Source organism: Canis aureus, chromosome 32 (assembly GCF_053574225.1).
Source record: "Canis aureus isolate CA01 chromosome 32, VMU_Caureus_v.1.0, whole genome shotgun sequence".
Lineage (NCBI taxonomy): Eukaryota > Metazoa > Chordata > Mammalia > Carnivora > Canidae > Canis > Canis aureus.
The window spans coordinates 22,123,722-22,143,954 of record NC_135642.1 but is presented as its reverse complement, the minus strand read 5'-3'; the positions used below and the strand labels follow the sequence as shown (position 1 = coordinate 22,143,954).

The 20,233-nt window shown below is 39.0% G+C and overlaps 1 protein-coding gene across 4 annotated transcripts in view; it reads right to left on the bottom strand.

Moving 5' to 3' along the window:
- The window catches only part of SCG3 (secretogranin III), a 32,820-nt gene extending 22,581 nt beyond the window's left edge, over positions 1-10,239 (bottom strand). For 2 of the 4 annotated variants that reach the window (XM_077881092.1, XM_077881090.1), the window contains exons 1-6: positions 9,756-9,955; positions 9,063-9,115; positions 8,444-8,489; positions 8,135-8,350; positions 3,086-3,228; positions 2,107-2,256 (exon numbers count right to left, since the gene is read on the bottom strand). In XM_077881092.1, the coding sequence (XP_077737218.1) occupies positions 2,107-2,256; positions 3,086-3,228; positions 8,135-8,350; positions 8,444-8,489; positions 9,063-9,115; positions 9,756-9,894 (747 nt within the window). In that variant the 5' untranslated portion in view covers positions 9,895-9,955. Of the gene's footprint in view, positions 1-2,106; positions 2,257-3,085; positions 3,229-8,134; positions 8,351-8,443; positions 8,490-9,062; positions 9,116-9,755 lie in introns of all 4 variants that reach the window. The other 2 variants (XM_077881093.1, XM_077881091.1) reach the window with 2 other exon arrangements.
- Positions 10,240-20,233: the final 9,994 nt, after the last annotated feature.

Sequence of the window (20,233 nt, the reverse complement as noted above, 5' to 3'; positions counted from 1 at the left end):
GCCTTTTACCAAGGCAAGCTTTGAAGTCACAGACTCTATGACAGGATACAGGAAAGCCTGTCAAAATATCTAACACCAGCAGAGCAGTCATACCTTGGGGACTTTGCAGTAAAATTTTAAGGGCTATCTGGAAGGGTACACAGGACTCTTTCTGCCAGACCTGCTCCATTTCTAGTGTTAGGTAATGATCCATTGTCCCTTCAGTGGACTAGACAGAAATTTAAAAGCCTTTCTTGTCTCTTCCTCTTCATTTCCTTCATCTAATCCATCAGTAGCCTTGTTTGTCCTACTTTCAAAATTTATCCCAAATTTATAATTTCTCTCTTTCTCCATTACCTGGCTCTAGTCCAGGTACCTTCATCTCTTGCCTTCTAACTGGCACATCAACTACTTCTAATTGATTCCCAACACTGCATTTTCTGTGTTATAGCCAGAGTTATCTTTTTTAAAATGTGATCACATAACTCCTTTGCTTAAAATCCTCCAGTATTTTCCTATTAGTCCTACAATGAAGATCAGAATCCAAGGCCTTGCCTGGTCTGCCCTGGGTCCACCTCCTCAAGCTCATCTCTCATTGCTCTTTCTGTATGCCAGCCAACCTGCCCTTATTGCAGCTACTTGGATACTCCACACATTTTTCTTTACATACTGCCTCTCACACTCAAAGTGAACTCCTATTTAGCCTTCAGTTTGGGCTCAAGTCACTTCTTCAGGGAAGCCTTCCCTGAGCTTAAGTCCAGAAAAAGTTTCTTTTTTACAAGGTCTCATAGAATCAGGTTTCTTTCCTCAGAAAACTTAAGGCAGTTGTAGTTAAAATAGGTGACTATTTGAAGACCATCTACTTCTTCCATTAGACCGTAAGATACATGAGAGTAGGGATTCTATCTCTTTAAATGAGTATTGTATCCCCAGTGCTTGGTTCATAACTGGTACCTCAATAAATATGTATTGAATGAATATTTCCTTTGCTTTAATGCATTTAGATGACATGAGTGAACAGGTCAAGCATATGAATGTTTTAGAGATGGGTGAATAAGGAGTACAAATGGGAGTGAAAGATCAGGACAATACAATAGCTATGTCACTTTCAGTTCAGATGGTAAGCTTGAGTGAATGTCATGAGTTCTTTGATAGATCAAGATTGTTTTGGGTGGATTTTTAAAAGCTGTTTAAAAAATGAAAGCTGGTGATTAGAAATAGGGAGACCAAAGAACTTTATGTTACCTAGTAAAAGAAAAATTCAGACCCAATTTCTGTTTTCTAGCTTCCTCTAAAACATAATCATAGGCCTATACATTCTTTTTCCTTGTATTTGGGATACGATGTTGGAGGGGATGAAGAGCCATGGAATCTGGGTCCTCTGGTGGAGAAAATAGGAGAGATGAAGAGTTTAATATTTTCTTATATCCTTCTGTGGTCAGCTCCAACTAGAGTTTTACAGGGATTCAAAGACAGGAGAAAGACTTTAGTAGCTTGGCAGATGCCAAGAAAAGATGAAGAGGCACAGAGTCCAGGAACAGGAAGGAAGGATGAATGCTTAGTCGAAGTAAAGGATGGTTCCAGATCTCCAAACCAATGAGAAGAGGATAGAGCAAGTGGAAGAGCTCAGAATATAACAGGCAGTATCAGGCAACTAGCTCTGGGGATATACAGGATGGTGTGGCAGAGGATCAAATCAACCCAAGTTTCTTTTTTTGGGTTCTGGAGGCAGATGATGACACTCTGTGAACAGAAGTTGTATACTGAAAGAGCTGCGAAATATTTGGTTCCAATTCTCTGACATTATACAAGCAGCTGTTATGTGGAATGGTTATAACATTTCCACATAACATTATGGGTTAAATTACTGAGCAGTATAAGACGTAGCCTTTACTGTATAATATAATATAACGTGTATCTTCATTTTCAACATAGAGTTGATTTATATCTTTTAACTTAACAGTATTTTGTGAGTATATATTTTAATTGGGTCAAACGAATCACATACCAAATCTTCTTTGGTATCAAGGAAGATATTAATTATATACAGATTGTATTAATTATATACAAATACAAGCAGACACATACACACATCTATAACATGCAGATGATTTCATATATACATACCACTTTCTCTGGTATTTTTCCAGCCTGACTCTCAGTCACACTTGTCGGTTTATTGGGTTCCTCCTCGTAAGTGTTGGCTTCCTTTGAGATCAATTTCTGTAAAACTTCTGCTACTTCATCTTCTAGTATGTGTGCCTGGCTTTCTGTGATCTGTTACAAAGAGTGAAAATATATATAACTGTTATTCTCAAACTTGTGATTAAAAAGTCTAGATTAAACTCTGTAGTTGAATAGATTTTTAGAAGATGAGAGAATCTTTTGGTCCTTCTTTCTAGATAACCCTTGTTTACACCTGTATTAGTTGCTGGCCATTCTAGTGACTACCCCAGCACTCCTGGGAAAAAGTGCCTTTGGTCATGCAAGTGATCAGGCCTGTCTTTTGGAATCCATGGAATATTTATTTTGAGAAACATCTTGAGGGTTATTTCTCAACCCTCAGATGCAGGTCATGCCTAGGTAACCACTGAAACAGGCAAATTTAGTACCCTACTAAAGCCTGATAGGGCTGTATAAAGGCTGGGAGCCAGGCTGAGGGACTTAAATTGCTTACAGTTTCCCAAAAGTTGCGGGTCTTTGCTCCTGTTATTCTTTTCTCACAATTCATGTATCTGTTATCATCATGTATCACAAAACATGTACTGCTGTTCATTAAATCTTAACCATCCTTTTAAGCTGACTTCAAACACCTGCTTCTCTGAAGCTCTTACTTATTCCCCAACTGGATATAGTCCATCCTCTGGCATGCTGAACTACTTTTATGGTTCTGATGCAGCTTGCATTGTGGGCATGTGTGCATATGTGTAGTTCCTCTGGTAGATTATAAGTTCCTAGAAGAATGTTGTCTTACTTGTTCTCAAAACCTATGTTTAATATAAAGTAGATGTATTATAAATATTTGGCTATTTGGATCACATGGCTTGGCTTCTTAGCCCATTCCAAACTGTACTAAGAAATGGGTTTATTCTCATGCATGACTTACTAGACCAAGATTCAGCAGTTTAGAAACAATCTTGTCAAATACTCCTCTGTCATTTTCCTCATAAATCCTGGTAGCAATTTTCTGGACGATGTCTTCAGCAGTTAAAGGAGTTCCATCTAGTTGATGAAGGCCATCTGGATCATCTAGACAAAGTAATCACAGCCTCACATTGTAGTTATCATGGGCCTATTTCATGGATATTATATTTTTAATTTGTACACTTAGATTTATTTGGAATGTATTTATGGTGTTACTTGGTCCACAAAAACCCTGGTTTGAAGTAAAATTTTACTTAAAGGGAAGAAGCTAGGATGATAATGGAAATTCTGAAAGCTTCTTATGTGATTTTTAAGAAAAAGGAAGATCTTAAGACAACACAAAAGGCCTCTCCATTTTTTTATTTTCATTAATAATAAAAACAAGATTGTATATTAAGATTTTACAGTGTGCCATATTTATGCAGTATGCCGTATTGGCCAAAACACCTTTCCATATAATTTGATATTCCATTTCCATACATGGAGTGGACTAGTAATATCTACGCATGTATTTCTTCTGACAAATTCCTGGGCTGGGGACGGGGAATCTGCCTCACACTCAGAATCAGAGAGGATGTATCGAAGATTTTATGACTTATCTGGAATAAATATTTACTTCTAACCGAATGTGTGTCAGAACTCCTTTATGGAAGACAGTTTAATTTGATAAGCCCCTTTCTCTAGAGAATAGGGAACTTAGTGTATGTGTCTGAAATTTAAATTTTCAAAATGAGACAATAGGGACGCCTGGGTGGCTCAGTGGTTGAGCGTCTGCCTTTGGCTCAGGGCATGATCCCCAGTCCCAGGATCGAGTTTGGCATCATGCTTCCTGCGGGGAGCCTGCTTCTCCCTCTGCCTGTGTCTCTGTCTCTCTCCGTCTCTCATGAATAAATAAATAAAATCTTAAAAAAAAATAAAATGAGACAACAGATTTGTACAAAGCAATATGTAAATTATGTAAATCTCTGCAGAGATGCTTGCAAATATGTATCCTTGGCTTTCCTGGGAATACACTTGGCAGCACTAATTCAAAGTAAAGCAAGAGCTCATCCTGAGAGAAAGGGAGGACACAGAAGAGTTGGTGGCAAGGAAGCATTGCACCAGGTCCAAGACAACTCTCAGGAATTAACTGGTCTTTTCTAACATATACCACACCAAGCAATATATTAATATGTGCAAGTTTAGAAAGCATTTAACTCTTCCTGTCACCTCTAGACAGATGGGAAAGATCAGAATTTTAGCCTACGATACCACTTGTTATCTATATATCCTTGGACCACTGTAAAGGGAAATAATAATATTATTTGTTTCATGTGATTATTATGAGTATCAGATGGAATAAGATCTAAATGCACCTTTTAAATTGCAAGGTACTATATGAAAGCTAATGTGTAGTATTATATGAAAGCTAAAAATTATCATATATAGTGGATTTGTACCAAATGCAGTTATCTTCTAGAGAAAATGGAAATTGAATCTCTGGTCAAATTCTGCCTGAATAATTCTGATCATATTTCCTCAAAGAAAGAGGAGCCTAGTATTTCTATTCTGATTCTGTCCTTTTCTTCCATGTCTTTTGGGATTCAAATGAGAAATTTCCCTAACAACCTTTCTTCCAGAACCTATATAGCTGAAGATATATGCTGCCTTAGGCAGAACATTTTCTTGTTGTTTGAAAAGCTTAGGAAACTGAAAAGGGTGATTATACATGGAAGACTGGAAAATTCCTGGCAGTATATTATTGCTGAACTGTCGACAAACCCATTAGCTATGAGCCCTTTGATGCTTATGTACCAGGGTGACTAATAAACAGAAAAGATCCTAAGAAAAAAACCATAAAATCAGTTCATCTCCTGACTGACTGAAAATTGGGTTCTTCATCCATTTTTTTCAGGAGCAGAGACTCACTGTTATTTAGGTCTGATTTTTTCCTTTTGCTGATTGCAAGGCAGACTCTGGGGAATATGTGGAGCAGAAACTACCAAGATCTATGCAGAGGTGGAAAAATTTATTTCCCTTCCCACTTAATCCCTCAGGATCTGAAAAAAAAGAAGAGTACTGGTTGCCTGCCGGAGCTGGAAAATAACTGAGATGACTGTTTTTTCAGTTCATTTACTTCATAACAGGGAGAACATAACCAACACTCAGAAAAAAACAGCCTCTTTGCTCTGCTGCACCGCTGTGTTCTCTTGAGCCAGGAGCTTAGGACTCCCTTAGCAGACCTTTGCTGGATGAAGTTAATAGTTGACCACTTGGGCATTGCTCTTTACCTTCCACTAATTTTCCTTGGCTTTTCTAAAATGGACAGAATCATTCAGAGTGACTTTTCTACTGCTCACGAAGGTATATTTTACCCTCTTATATATACCCTCGGAGGGAAACCAAACATGAGTTCAACATCCATATCTTTTTTAAAGCAGCTACAACATTCTAGGTGGGTGTAGAAGGACCATTTTCCAAGTCATTGAATACTTGGCATCTATTTATGGCTCCTGACATTCATTTGTCCAATCAATTTTTTATTTTTATTTTTAAAGATGTATTTATTTATTTATGATAGAGAGAGAGGGAAAGGGGGGCAGAGACACAGGCAGAGGGAGAAGCAGGCTCCATGCCGGAAGCCCGACATGGGACTCGATCCAGGGACTCCAGGATCGTGCCCTGGGCCAAAGGCAGGCGCTAAACCGCTGAGCCACCCAGGGATCCCCTGTCCAATCAATATTTACTGAAGTCTTAATATGGGCCAGAACTGGAAATAGACTTATAGTTTAGGCATGATGCCTAACTACACAGAGCTTATTGTCTAGTTCATAGTTTGAAACATAGTAAACATAGCTCAATGAATATTCATTTGGTAAATGTACATAGGCGCCCCAAAGCACTACTTCATAAAAGAAACTTGGAAAAATCCTGAATCACATATACTGTAGAAAACACAGAAAAAGCCCATCTGGAGGTTTCCTAAAGGTGTAAAAGTACCCTGCAGAAGTTTGGCACCCTCACACTGTCTTCTGGGATATAAGTCTGCATGCCTTTGACGTTCCAATTAACTTGGTGACCCCAAACCTACCTGGTTCCAGGACTTCCAAGGTATAAGAAGAGGCCAGTAATCCACTCATAGACTATTCTCCCCAAGAGTCTTCTCTGTAGTCTCAAGAGGACTTGAAATGACTTCTAAAGTAAACCTAGAGCTATCAGGTCTAGTAATTGATAGTTCTGAACCCATTTGGGATGGTAATAAAATGTTGAACAATTAAAAAAAAATAAGTTACTCAAGTTAGTGGCCAGATCACAAACAGAGCTATGCCGCTGCCTGGACATACAACCAGTTTGAGCAAAAAAATGTAGTAAAACAAGCATTACACTATTTTTTAAAATTTTATTATATCAAACAATTGGTTTAATCAAAGTGGTTGAAACTGTTTTGTATGTAGCTATACCCAGTATCTATTTATTTCTAGGCCAAATATTTTAGGGTTCTTTTTAAAAAGATTTTATTTATTTATTCATGAGAGACACACAGAGAGGCAGAGACATAGGTAGAAGTAGAAGCAAGCTTCCTGCAGGGAGCCCGATGCGGGACTCGATCCCAGGACCCTGGGATCACACCTGTGCCTGCGAGCTGAAGGCAGACACTCAACCACTGAGCCACCCAGGTGCCCCCCAAAATTTTCGGTTTAAAAAGTAGAATTCAAGAGAAACAAATTTCCAGTAATGTTTCAAAATATAAGCCATCTCCTCTATCCCATTCACTTACAACACACTTCTGAATTTTTCTCAGGCCATGATATCCAATGAAAATCATATTTATTTAGTAGTTGTTCCCTGGCAGAGAAAACTAGCATAATTCTCTTGTGACCATACAGCAGAATAAGAACATTAAAGAAAATCTGTAGTCACTCTTAAGCAGTGGTCTTCAGCACTGAAAATACACTCTCTTCCTCTCTTTCTCAATGCTCAGATATAGTGGTTCATTTATTCCCTGTGTATGAATTTATTTGCTCATTTATACATCTATTCATAGTGATTTCATAAGCATTGAGACATTGGGTATACAACTAGTGAAGTTTTCAGTTTAATTAAGGAGAAAGACATAAATCATAAGTAGTCACACTTAGGATTGTAAAATTATAAATTACAGTAAGTGTCAGGAATGAAAAGGACAGGTTTCTATCAGATCATGTGTACTGGATGAATATAGAAATCTGTCCTTCCAGGACTATAGAAGCCACGTTAAGGATTTTGGGTTTTATCCCAAGAGAAATAAGAATCTACTAATGGATTTTATGCAAGAGTGACAAGTTCATACTTGTGTGTTGAAAAGATCACTCTGACAGCTCGGAGATGTTGAAAGGCCAAGTGGATGCTGGAAGATCCATTAGAAGATTTTGCTGTAGTTCAAGTGAAACATGATTAGAGTTTGGACAAGGATGATAGTGATCAAGGATGGAGAAAAAAAACCCATTTTATATATAGGTTATATATATATATATATATAATCTTGGAGAAGAAGTCTGGGCTAGTGTTACAAGACATTAGGCTATAGATCATAATTAAGACCATGGAAAGGTTAGAATGACCTAGAGAGAAAGGACTACGAAAAGAGAGAAAGGACTACGAAAAGAACACTGAAAAGAAAGTAATGGATATTTTAGCTTTTGCGAGGAGTATTTTATTGATTTAGTTATTTGAGAATTATGATATTTTCTTTGTACTAATAATTAAAATAAATTGGAATGTTAAAATGAATTCAATAACATAAAATATAGATAGCAGATTTAAACTGATTTCAAAGCATCAGTAAAGGAATCTTAAAAAGAGTAAATAAAATTCGGACTTTTGTAGAGCTAAGGCCTCACCAAAATTTGGGCTTTGTCTAATTTTGGTCCTGACTAATAAGGGACTACGAATATACAAAGTCTATTTTTAAAACATAGGACTTTCTCTTAAACCACAATGGGGAGACTCCAAGAGAAAAAATAGGAAGCAAAAGTTCTTTTTCCTCATTTACCTTGAAATTTATGATTCAGTCCACTCTTAGTAGAATCATAATCATCAATCAGTCTTCGATTCTTGGTTGAATCAACATCTTCCACATTCAATTTATTATCATATGGGGAGCTTCTAATGGATTGTCTTTCTTTCTCAATTTTTTCCTTTTCTGTTATTGCCTTTAGCAGGTTCAAGTTATCAACAAAGGAATAATTGCTTTCACCTGGCTTATTTTCTGTAAGAAAAGCCCCGGAGCCAAACACGTCCATTTTAGTTAAGATTTTCATAACCTACATTATTAAATTACATCAACATAATTTCTTTTTACCTGGAGGGTATGTTTTTTTAATCTTGTCTGCTTCTGCTTCAGCAATCTGGGAAGTAAATCGGAGGTAGACCTGGTTTTAAATCATTGCTCCACCACTTAACAAATATGACAGCTAAATGATTTAATCTCTGTGGGATTTAGTTTTCTTATTTGAAAAATGTAGATAATACTTTCTATTTCAAAGCATTGCCATAAGGATTAAATGAGATGAAATAAAGGGCAGATGGTCTATAAATATTAATTCCCTTCTCCTGTAATATTGGTAAAAGATAAATCTGACAAGCAGTCTTAGAGTGGAGGTGATGTTGAGCTTACTCAGTAATTATACTGAGTATTAAACAGTCAGTTATTATATTATACAGTCAGTTCTATGTATTATACATTATTCTATGTATATTATACAGTCAGTTCTATGTATTATACATTATTCTATGTAAATAACTGTTAAGACATACAATTTCCCAAACCATATTTTCCATTCTAATTTCTGTCAATTTATTACTAAGCTCCTGAAGTTTGTGAATTCAAAATGGCTAAAAAGCCACAGCATAATAACATTAAATATAATAACTGAATGAAACTGCATGAAATAGCATTTACAGTCTGACTTTTGACCTACCTGTTCATTCAAAGGTCTTTCTGCACTTAATTCTCTATTATGTAGGGGTTTGTCTAGAATAATCAAACACAAATATAAATTTAATTGTGCAGTGGAAAGACACAATACGTCTCTTACTACATAAAATCTCCAAAAAAGAAAAATTATTAGGAGAAATGTCTTCGGATGACTGAGAAACAAAAACATGTATTAACAAAGATAATCAAGATTATACATAATGATGATCATCAACGTTGCCTTGCTTCTTATCCTGGTGTACTTGCTAAGTTAATAGAATTACACTTTTATTTTTCTGACCAGAAATGTTATCAATCTAACATATAGTTCTAACACTTGGCTTAACAGCTGTTTCCAACTAGAGCATAATCTGGAGTGGAGTGGCATTACTGGCACATTAAAGGCTCTTTTGTCATATGCTGCACATATTACGAATACATATCTGAGAAAGGTTGTAAGACAACTAAAAAAAGAAAAAAAGTCACTTTTTTTTAAGGCAGAGAAACCACCCCCCCCCCCGACCAGTTTCAAAATAAGATATTTCAAAACAACTCATTATTACTCTATCATTCAAAAAGTGTGAGGGGAAGAAAAAAAATCTTTCTGTCTCTAAATTCCAACTGATTTCTCCATCAATATGCACAGATACGACCTGATCAGAAAACGAGGCAAGGCAGTTCACGGTTCACGCTTTACCTTTTCTTGGCGAAATCAAAGGAGGTGGAAAGACAAGTGCCCGCGTACCTGGACTGCCTCCCGGCTTGGGGAAAGCTTGAGTTGGGCTGTTTTGGAGCACCAACACCAGAATCCAAGTGCCGGTCCAAAGGAACCCCATGCTTCCACGCTTGGCTTCCGAAACTGCCTGGCGCCGGGCTCCCGGGCTCCCGGAGCTGTGGCTTTTGTTATGAATGAAAAGGAGGAGTAAAAACAGGAAGAGCTAAGAGGGCGGGTGAGGGGAGGGAGGGCGGCAGGCGCCCGGCGGCCGCTGGAGCTCTGGGCTCGGCTGCCGGGTGCAGGGATCCCAAAGGCTCGGGGCGGGCGGGCGCTCCCGAGTCAGGTCCTCAGGTGGAGGAGAGCGCTGTCCGCGCTCTGGGTGCTGAAGTTCCTGTGACGCGGGGCCGGCCGCGGGTCGCCTAGGGCGTAGCCTTACTCTCCCCTTCCTTGAGAGGAAGTGAGGACGGAGGCGCATGCTCCCTGACAGCCAGAGGCGGGAAGGGATGGCGTCAGCGACTCCAGCTACTCCAATCCCCCGGGAAGGCGAGGGGGGAGGGGCGACTGGCAGGCCAGCGGAGGAGTCTGTGCCGCAGTCCTACCGGGCTCCTGCGCTCAGGGTCACCTGGATTGCCATAGACTTGGACGTCATTGTCGTAACTTCCCAACTGAACGTTACTTCAAGGACCAGATGCCTCCCTGCCCTTGTACCTGTCAAGGAGAGCTAGATAACCTTGTATGAAGGTTTCTGCCTTCTGATAGTTCTGGGGTATCTGCTCCTGAATCCCGTATTTGCACTCTACCTCCTGTACCCAAAATGTAGACATGATTCTTACATCCTTAGAAAAGCCCTGCCTTTGTGATGAGTTGGCATACAAAAAGTCCCTTGGTGCTCTTATTTCTGTCTTAGCTCTACGCAGTCTTTTGAATTGGGGAATTCAAGGGACGTTCTTTCAGGTAGATTGGTGCGATGCATTCTCACTCTCCTAGATGCTGAAGCAGAACTAAAAAAATTATTACCTGTTCCCCTAAGCATGGATGCCCTCATCAGTCGCGGGTAGGTAAACATCAAGGGCCAGTTTCATTGTAAAATTTCCCCTTCCCCACTAAGGGGAAAGCTCCCTCTTCATCAGTACAAGCACCACAAAACCAACCAACCAACCAACCAACCTGCATTTCAGTAAAATTCTTCCCCAGGGTTCAATTATGCCTAAGGGCCTGGCTGTTCCAAAGGTCTTTGAAGAGAGGGGAGAGTCACAAAAAGCATTTACATCGTAACTAGGTCAACTAGGTCATCGTAACTAGTATGTTGCATCGTAACTAGGTGCTTCCTACCTTCTGAGAATATTCCCCCAAAGCCTAACATTATAGCATAAAAGAAGTTATCAAAAGACTTTTAAATGATGAATACAAGAAACAGTAATGTGAGCAGGATGCTGAGTAAGCTCTTTAGTTTCTGATTTTTAAAAGAAGCTTGGAACCTTTCCTTTGGACTGTGGCATTCTGGGAACCAATCTGAATAATGACCAAATAGAAGGATTCAGCACAATCAGGCCTTTGATTTCTGCACCCTTGCTTTTCAAGGAGCAAGTTAGTAATTCAAGTACCTAAAAACAAACAAACAAACAAGCTAATAAACAAATCTCCCTTTTTCTGAAGGTTTTTGAGTTTGGAAGTCACTCAAATACTTTCCTTAAGAATCTGAAGAGTACTTTCAATCTAACAGCTATTTCAAAACAAATAGTTGTTTCTTGGCAGTGATAACACAGCATTATTATCCCAGGATACTGCATTAAAAAAAATTGTAACAATTTAAGATCCCAGCTGATTGAAGAGTAAATTTCCTCAGGTTCCGCTTCTTTAAAACAGAGATGACAGGCTCTGTTTATCTCATAATGTTATTGTGGGGATCAAATGGTACATGTTTTGATCAAGTCCTTTTGATGCCAAGAATATTTTGACACAGCCTAAAAATAGGTTATGAAATGTTTTCAGCACTTAAGAACATTGACGAATATTACGTGAAATAGCCATTCACTAATCCTGACATTCACTCTTGCTTACCTCATTCCTCAGTCTTACACTATTTTTTAAACCATTTTCTCCCATTTTTTAATTGAAATATAGTTGACACACAATGTAACACTAGTTTCAGGTGTACAACATAGTAATTCAACAATTTTATATATTATGTTGTGCTCACCACAAGTGTAGTTACCATCTGTCAACATATGACACTATCACAATACAATTGATTATATTCCCTATAATGTGCCTTTCATCCTGGTGACTTATTCATTTCATAACTGGAAGCCTTATACCTCCCACTCCCTTTACCCATTTAGCCTCATTCTTTTATTTGTCTTGTTTCTGACTTATCTCTCCCCTCAATATATATTTGCAGTTGAGAGAGAGGTTCAGGTGGAGTGAAGGTAAGGGATAGCTACTAAGTACGTTGCATCGCTTACCAAAATTTTTTTAAAAAGGTGTTTGACCTTTCTCTGCCATTTCTCAAAGTGACTGTGTTAAATGTACACTGAATCTAGGTACATGTTATGTTTCTTATCAAATGAGCTGTGGAACACTGAATAAACTCTAAGGCATGGATTTACATTCCTAAGTCTTATGGATGTTTCTGCTGGACTCAGTGTAGGTCTGAATGGAGTGATCCTAAGTTTCATTATTCATTTAGCAGATATTTATTGAGCACTTGAAATGTAGCAGGTATTGAGATAATTGCTGGGTGTACCAAGACAAGTAAGATGGCCACTGCTAGTCTTACAGCCTAATAAAGACAAAGGACTGTAATTATAACAACAACAACGAACATAACTATTTACTGTGTAGTTTTCATGTTCTACACATTGATCTCATTTAAATATAAGAGAACAAATATGCACAGACATGTGTTATGGGTCCTCTCTTTTATGTGCAGATTTTAGGTGGTGTGCAAATAATGGAATGAATGGTCAGGCAAAATTTCAAAGAGAATATATCTCTTTTCTTAATAATAAGATTAAAATATTTGATTAGGGATCCCTGGGTGGTGCAGCGGTTTGGCGCCTGCCTTTGGCCCAGGGCGCGATCCTGGAGACCCGGGATCGAATCCCACATCGGGCTCCCGGTGCATGGAGCCTGCTTCTCCCTTTGACTATGTCTCTGTCTCTCTCTCTCTCTCTCTCTCTCTGTGTGACTATCATAAATAAATAAAAATTAAAAAAATAAAAATAAAATAAAATAAAATAAAATATTTGATTAGTGTGTATACCTACACTGTAAACATTGAATAGTGTAAAAAATGTTGAAACTACAAGTGTCATTGACACAGATCAGAGTATCATAAAATAGGCATCATGTAATGTACAGGTAGTTTGTCAGTGCTTTCTGTGTATAGGTGAACACACACGTGGATTGTTTGTCATGCTCTCATTCACTGGTGGAGAAGATGCCTTTTTAAAAAAAAGATTTTATTTATTTATTCATGACAGAGAGAGAGACAGGCAGAGGGAGAAGCAGGCTCCATGCAGGGAAACCAACGCAGGACCTGATCCTGGGTCCCCAAGATCACAACCCTGGGCTGAAGGTGGCATTAAACTGCTGGGCCACCAGGGCTGCCATTTTTTAAAAAGATTTTATTTAAGGATGCCTGAGTGGCTCAGCGGTTGAGCACCTGCCTTTGGCCCAGGGCGTGATCCTGGAGTCCTGGAATCAAGTCCCACTTTGGGCATGGCTGCATGAAGCCTGCTTCTTTTCCCTCTGCCAGTGTCTCTGCCTCTCTCTTTCTGTGTCTCTCATGAATAAATAAAATCTTCAAAAAAAGATTTTATGTATTTATTTGACAGAGAGAGAGAGAGAGAATAAGCAGGGGCAGCAGCAGAGGGAGAGAGAGAGAAGCAGGCTCCTCATTAAGCAGGGAGCCACAGGTGGGACTCTGATTCTAGGACCCTGAGATTATGACCTGAGCTGAAGGCAGACACTTAACCAACTGAACCACCCAGGTGCCCTGTGAAGATGGCTTTTGAGCTGAGTCTTGAATATAGAAATATTTGAAGGATGTTTTTATTCATTATTGGAAAATAATTATATTAGTTATTGGATGTTTTATTATAGGAAACTTCAAACAAACACAAAAGTAGAGAAAATCCTGAAATTAACACCCATGTATTCATTATCCAACTTTAATGGTCATTATCTCATGACTACTCTTTTTATTTTATATTCCCAACCACTTTGCACCCTCAATGGATTATTTACCTGTAAAAATCCCAGACTTCATATCATTTCATCCATAACAATGTCAGTATATTTACCTAAGAGATAAAGTTTCTTTTATCCTAACATTACTGTAATACCTTTAGCATACATCATAATAATAATATTACCTTAGTATCATCAAATATCCAGTCAGAATTCAAACTTCCCCACTTGCCTTATAAATATTTTGACAGTTGGTTTGCTTGGACCAGGACCTAAACAAAGCTATGCGTTACATTTGGTTAGCATGTGAGAGACACATATGAACATAAGATTGGAAAGACTCATGTTTCAAGGTTTTCTTTGAGTTCCCCAGACAAGTTAGTTTCTTTCTTAGAATACTGTGCACACTTCCAATGTGGCATGTAGCCCATTGCGCTGCTTTTTGAATATGCTTCTTTTTCCTATTTCAAAAATAATAAATGTACATCAAAGGAAAATTCTGAAAATACAGATAAGCAATGAAGGGGAAAATCTGGTAGAGATAACTACCAACTTTTGGTGTATGTTCTTTTGGTGCCTGTTTTTTTTTTTTTCCTAAGAAAATATTTTTTATATATCTTTATAAAACTGTATTTCATACTATATAATTACTTACATAATTTATCCCACTAGCTATTTATCCCACTAAACTAGGAAATCCTCAAAGGAAAGGATCTTGTCTTACTTATCTTTCATTTCTCAGCCATCCTTACAGCATCTGGAATCCATTTGCTTAAATAAATGAATAAAATGACAAGAATTACCAGTTCACCTTTGGTATTCAAATGCTGAGATTATGATGGGTGTCCCACACTGGAAGTCTTACAGTGCCAGGAGCTGCCGGTTGCCAAAATTGCTGTTAGCCCTTCCATCAGTTTGAATTTCCACTCAGCAATTTTTTTTTTTTACACGAAAGAGTAATCTTGCAGAAGAGGTGTTCTTGAAAGGCCTAAGAATAGAGAGGAAGAGCTGGCAAAGGCCCTTACAGCTACAAAGTTATAGGAATGAATCTGTTACAGTGAAAGAAACTGACACAGGATACCAGCACTAGATATAGTTGCTGGTATAACTCAACAGAGAAGTAGATGTGAATCTGGAAATTCACCATCAGAGGAAAGTTGAAATAGCCAAGGGTAATGGAAAAAAAGCAGATAAAAAGACTAAGACAATCAAGGAAAATGAAGGCATGGAAATGGAAAAAAAAAAAAAAAGTATACAAAGAAAGTGGGCCCAAATGACAAGATCTTATAGGTTACCTACAGAGTGGGAAGTGCCAGAACTGAATCTGACAGTGGGAAGGAGAAGGTAGCTGAATGGTAAACTACTCTTGTTCACATCTTTACCTTGGTTGTACCAAGGTTGAACCAGATGGAGTCAGTCACCTGCTCAAGGCACCATGGAGAGAGGTGTGAGATACTATAATGGAAGGCTCCCTCCAGAACTACAAGAGCAGAACACTTTCAGAAGGAGTCAGGGTGAAGATATAAGACAAACACTGCATTGTGGAATACAGTATTTAATATGGATTAAACACTATTGAGTGAAAAATATCAGGTTTCCTATTAGCACTATGATTCCTATTTATAAAAATTGTCCATGAGTGTGTTATGTTGTGTGCACAGAGAGTTATCTAAAAAAATTATTTCCCACAATATTTACAGTGGTTTCCAGTTAAGAGTTTTTTCTTTGTTAATTAGGCAATTTTGAATTCCTTGAATTTCAACATAAGTATATATTGGTTTTGTAATTAGAAAAAAAGCAATGCAATCTATGTAAGTAATAGATTACATACTATATACTATCCTGTATACTTCATGATGTTTCAGAGAATTGAAATGAATGATTTTCTTCTGGGATATAGGAATAAATTGTGATAAGATCAGCTGAGAGAAAATTAAAATCTGGTGGGATTTTTTTTTTGAGATTTTATTTATTTATTCATGAGAGACACAGAGAGGCAGAGACACAGGCAGAGGGAGCAGCAGGCTCCACGCAGGGAGCCCGATGTGGGACCCGATCCCGGGTCTCTGGGATCACACCCCCAGGCTGCAGGCGGCGCTAAACCGCTGCGCCACCACCAGGGCTGCCCATGGTGGGATATATTTTTTGTTTGTTTTTTGGGTTTTTTTTTTTTTTTTTTTTTTTGGTCTTCTCTGACCTTCTGCCACCACTTGAATGCCATTCTAAACAATTTCCACAGTGCATTGTCATTACTTATATGTCTTTTTATTGTGACCCCCACTTGGGAGAAGAACTTGGTCAGGATTCATCTTTTAAAAACTCAGTGCCTGTAAAGAAGTCAATAAATGTTTGTTGAATAGAATTTTATCATCTTGTGAATCTACCTATAGCAGCTCGTTTACATGAGACTTGGCACCCTTTTCTAAGCCACAGGTTTACCTCAAGTAGCCAAATTGCACCATTTCTCCCCACCAACCCTGCCCAACTCCTCCCTTTCCAGGGGCCAAACTGCTAGGTGGTCAGGGGCATGCTTGGAGGGCTAAGGCTTCCCAAGTACTCCTCAGGTTAGTACATACTCTCTCTATCCTACTGGGCCCTGCAGCTGGCCTTTTGGGCACCGGGAATTAAGAATATTCCAGTTCCTGTTCAATGGTAGAGGTATGGGGGTTGAGGGCAAAAGAGATAAAGGGTACAAACTGGGATTCCTTTATATAGGGTCCAGCCTTGGGGGATTTGCTAAAATACTGATGACATGGACTCCCTTGTGGATCTTCACAAGGTATTAGCCATTCAAGGTGTGTTCAACTTGCATGAGTCAAGCCATTCTTGACTTTCTTACTAATTTGGTAGTCAGGTTGATCTTGAGTAGCTACTCCAAATCCTTAGGAATGTTGGATAGGGTCATCTAGGTTTCCCAGGAGGAGAGAGTATACATCAGAAACTTGCTCTCTAACTGCTGGAAGGCACTCATCTTATTTATTTTTTTATAATTTTTATGTATTTATGTATTTATTTATTTAGGATAGTCACACAGAGAGAGAGAAAGAGGCAGAGACACAGGCAGAGGGAGAAGCAGGCTCCATGCACCAGGAGCCCGACGTGGGATTTGATCCCGGGTCTCCAGGATCGCGCCCTGGGCCAAAGGCAGGCGCCAAACCGCTGCGCCACCCAGGGATCCCAAGACACTCATCTTAAATTTGTGCAGAATAGTAGGTACATCAGAGTCATCCTGCTGGCCCCTGAGGTCAGGTAGAGGACAAGGTTGAGATGAGTACCCATTACCCCTTATGCATATCCACGAGGTCGTGCAGGGTATGCATTAATAGCACAGGAGTATGGCACTAAACGAGTCAATGGCTCTGTCCTAGGTAATTGGGCTCCATAAAATTGTCACTATCTGGGTGTCTTCTGACTGTTCAATGTGAAGGAAATTGGGATCCTTCTCTCATTAGGTGTGGTGGGCTTAAACATGAGTTGTTTCTGACCCATAGTTGCATGAGTGGAGACAATGGACAAATACTAAGAATCACATCTTAAAGGAGGGCATGATTAGAGCTGTGATAAATAGTATAAGTCAAGTCACCACACTGGGGGATTCAGACACAGGAACCAGAGCTCAGAGCTGAAAGGGCAGGGAAACTCAGAGAACTGATGAATCAGAGTACCAAGAAGGGGGCCAGTCTAGAAGATTTTCTGACATGGCTGATGGGCACCATAACTTTTTATGCAGTTCTTTTTCTGGTTTGCCTGGTTGTGCAAGGTGAATTAAAGGAATAAAATGGACTGGCCAGCGATATATGGAAATGGGCATGAGTCTTAACTGTCACTGTAGAACTCATCACAGACCTTAGCACTCCATTCTTCTTTTTTTTTTTTCCATTCTTCTTCTCATCTTCTGAACAAGATGAGAGAGATCCACAGTGCAGAAGAATTACCATTTTAAGTTCTCAACTGTGTATTCTCAGAGGGTCTCAATCTTCTAAATGTCAGGCTCTATGATGAAGTGTATCCATTGGGTCCTTATGTGGGCCCTGGATATGAAGATTCCAAGAGATCTCTCTGTAGGTCAGCCTAACCATGGACAGTAGAAGCAGTTTCTCCCAAGTTGTATCAGCCTTTGTTTGACTGTAACCTATCCAAGGGACTGAGGAATCAATGTCCATATACAGGTAGTCCACTCTCCAATGACTTAAAGGAACAGGCAGTTATATTTGTTCTTTACCACAATTCATGTTAAGTTGCCCTGGGGGGGGGGGGTTCCTAAGACTTTCTCTAAGAAAAATGGTGGCCTGGAGACTGGTAGGACCTGGGCCCAGTGGAAATAGAGCATCACTTACAGCTGGGTTCTCATATGCCTCATAATGATGGATTAGGACCTCCCCACCCCAGGTATGGCTGGAGGCTTCCTTGATGCCTGTGGTTTAATTCATTTATCTGACTCATGCATCCGGAAGATGAGGAAAACCGGAAATCTTGCCTAGAGAGCTGAGTCTTTTCAGGCAGCCTGAGAGGGAAAGGGTATGAGAGAGAGCCTTTAGGAAATTCTCAAGCTTAAAGAAAAAAAAAAAAGAAATTCTCAAGCTCTCTGCTTTACTCTGAGAAAGATTCATATATATATATATATATATATGTATATTTATTACATATATATGTATATATGTGTATATGTATATATATACACACTATTTGAATTTCTATCACATCTTTGATTTCATCTTTTATTCTTTTATTTCATCTTTTATTATTCTCCCCTTATTCTTTCCAATTTAGCCTCATTAGATTCCTTGCTGTTCCTTAAATACAGCAGGCCCACTTCTGTCTCAGTGCCTTTACACCGGCTCTTCTCTATTCCTGGAATTCTCTTTCTCCAGATATTCCCAGGGCTCTATTGCTTACGTATATCATATATTTGCTAAGAAGTCCTGTTCTTAGAAAGGTTTACCATCTCAAGTTGGGTTCCTTGAGATGCAGACTCTGAAATGAAGATTAGCAGTCTAAGAGGTGGAAAGGTGGAAAACCAAGGTACCTTACAAAGTTTCAAACAGATTGGAGGCAGATGCTGTAAAGTTTAGGAAATAGCAGGTACAGAAGAAACAGATTGCTGCGTTCCAGTTATATAGAAGAGCTAAATAAGTGGTGCATCATCATGATGGTTTAGATTTGAATTAAGAAAGCGATCATACCAACAAAAAGAAAACGTGACATTATAAAGCCTTTGGAATTAATAAAACAGCAAATAAATTGAAAAAAAAAAGCTTAAAAGCTTAAGCTTAAAAGGCATAAAGCAAAGCTTTTCATAAGCTTAAAAGGCAGAAGCAGTTGCCATTAATTTATATGTAAAAAAAACTTTTGAGCATTCCCATTCCCAGACCTCAAAAATAACCTCTTTGGGGTTTTTCTGATACTCTTGGACACATCTTGCTAATGGATACACAAGATAAATTAAGATAAAGCACAGATGCTCACAGACACAGTTGAAAGCTATGGCAGCTTGATGTGGACATGTTGAGTGTATTTCCTGGGGAAGGGGCTCAGTGCTGCCCTGTTTACATAGTGCTGCCTCTATAATTGATCTGGAAAACAAATGCTGAATGCCGCTTTTTTTTCACCTTTGTGAAAGCAAAAATCCTCTTTGGATTTTTTTCAGTTAGCAAAAACAGGTACAGATGTACGTCTTTTATAAAAATGAACTGGCATAATGTGAACTTTTGAAAAACAGAGGATACCTGTATGCTTTTGAATCAACATCCATGGAAGGGAAAGAATGGGGAGGATACCAGGTTTGCCAGTGGGAGAAGTTGAGCTAGAAGGTCTCAGGAGAAGCTTTAGTTGATTCTACAAAGGAGTTCTGTTGTTGTTGTTGTTGTTTTATTTTTTTAAGGATTTATTAATTTATTTTCTTCTAAAGATTTATTTATTCATGATAGACACAGATAGAGAGAGGCAGAGACACAGGCAGAGGGAGAAGCAGGCTCCATGCTGGGAGCCCGATGCGGGACCGATCCCGGGACTCTAGGACCATGCCCCGGGCTTTGCAAAGGCAGGCACCGAACCGCTGAGCCACCCAGGGATCCCTGTATGTATGTATGTATGTATGTATGTATGTATGTATTCATTCATTCATTCATTCATTCATTCATGAGAGATACAGAGAGAGCGAGAGAGACGCAGAGACACAGGCAGAGAAAGAAGCAGGCTCCATGCACGGAGCCTGATGTGGGACTCAACTCAATCCCGGGGCTCCAAGATCACACCCTGGGCCCACC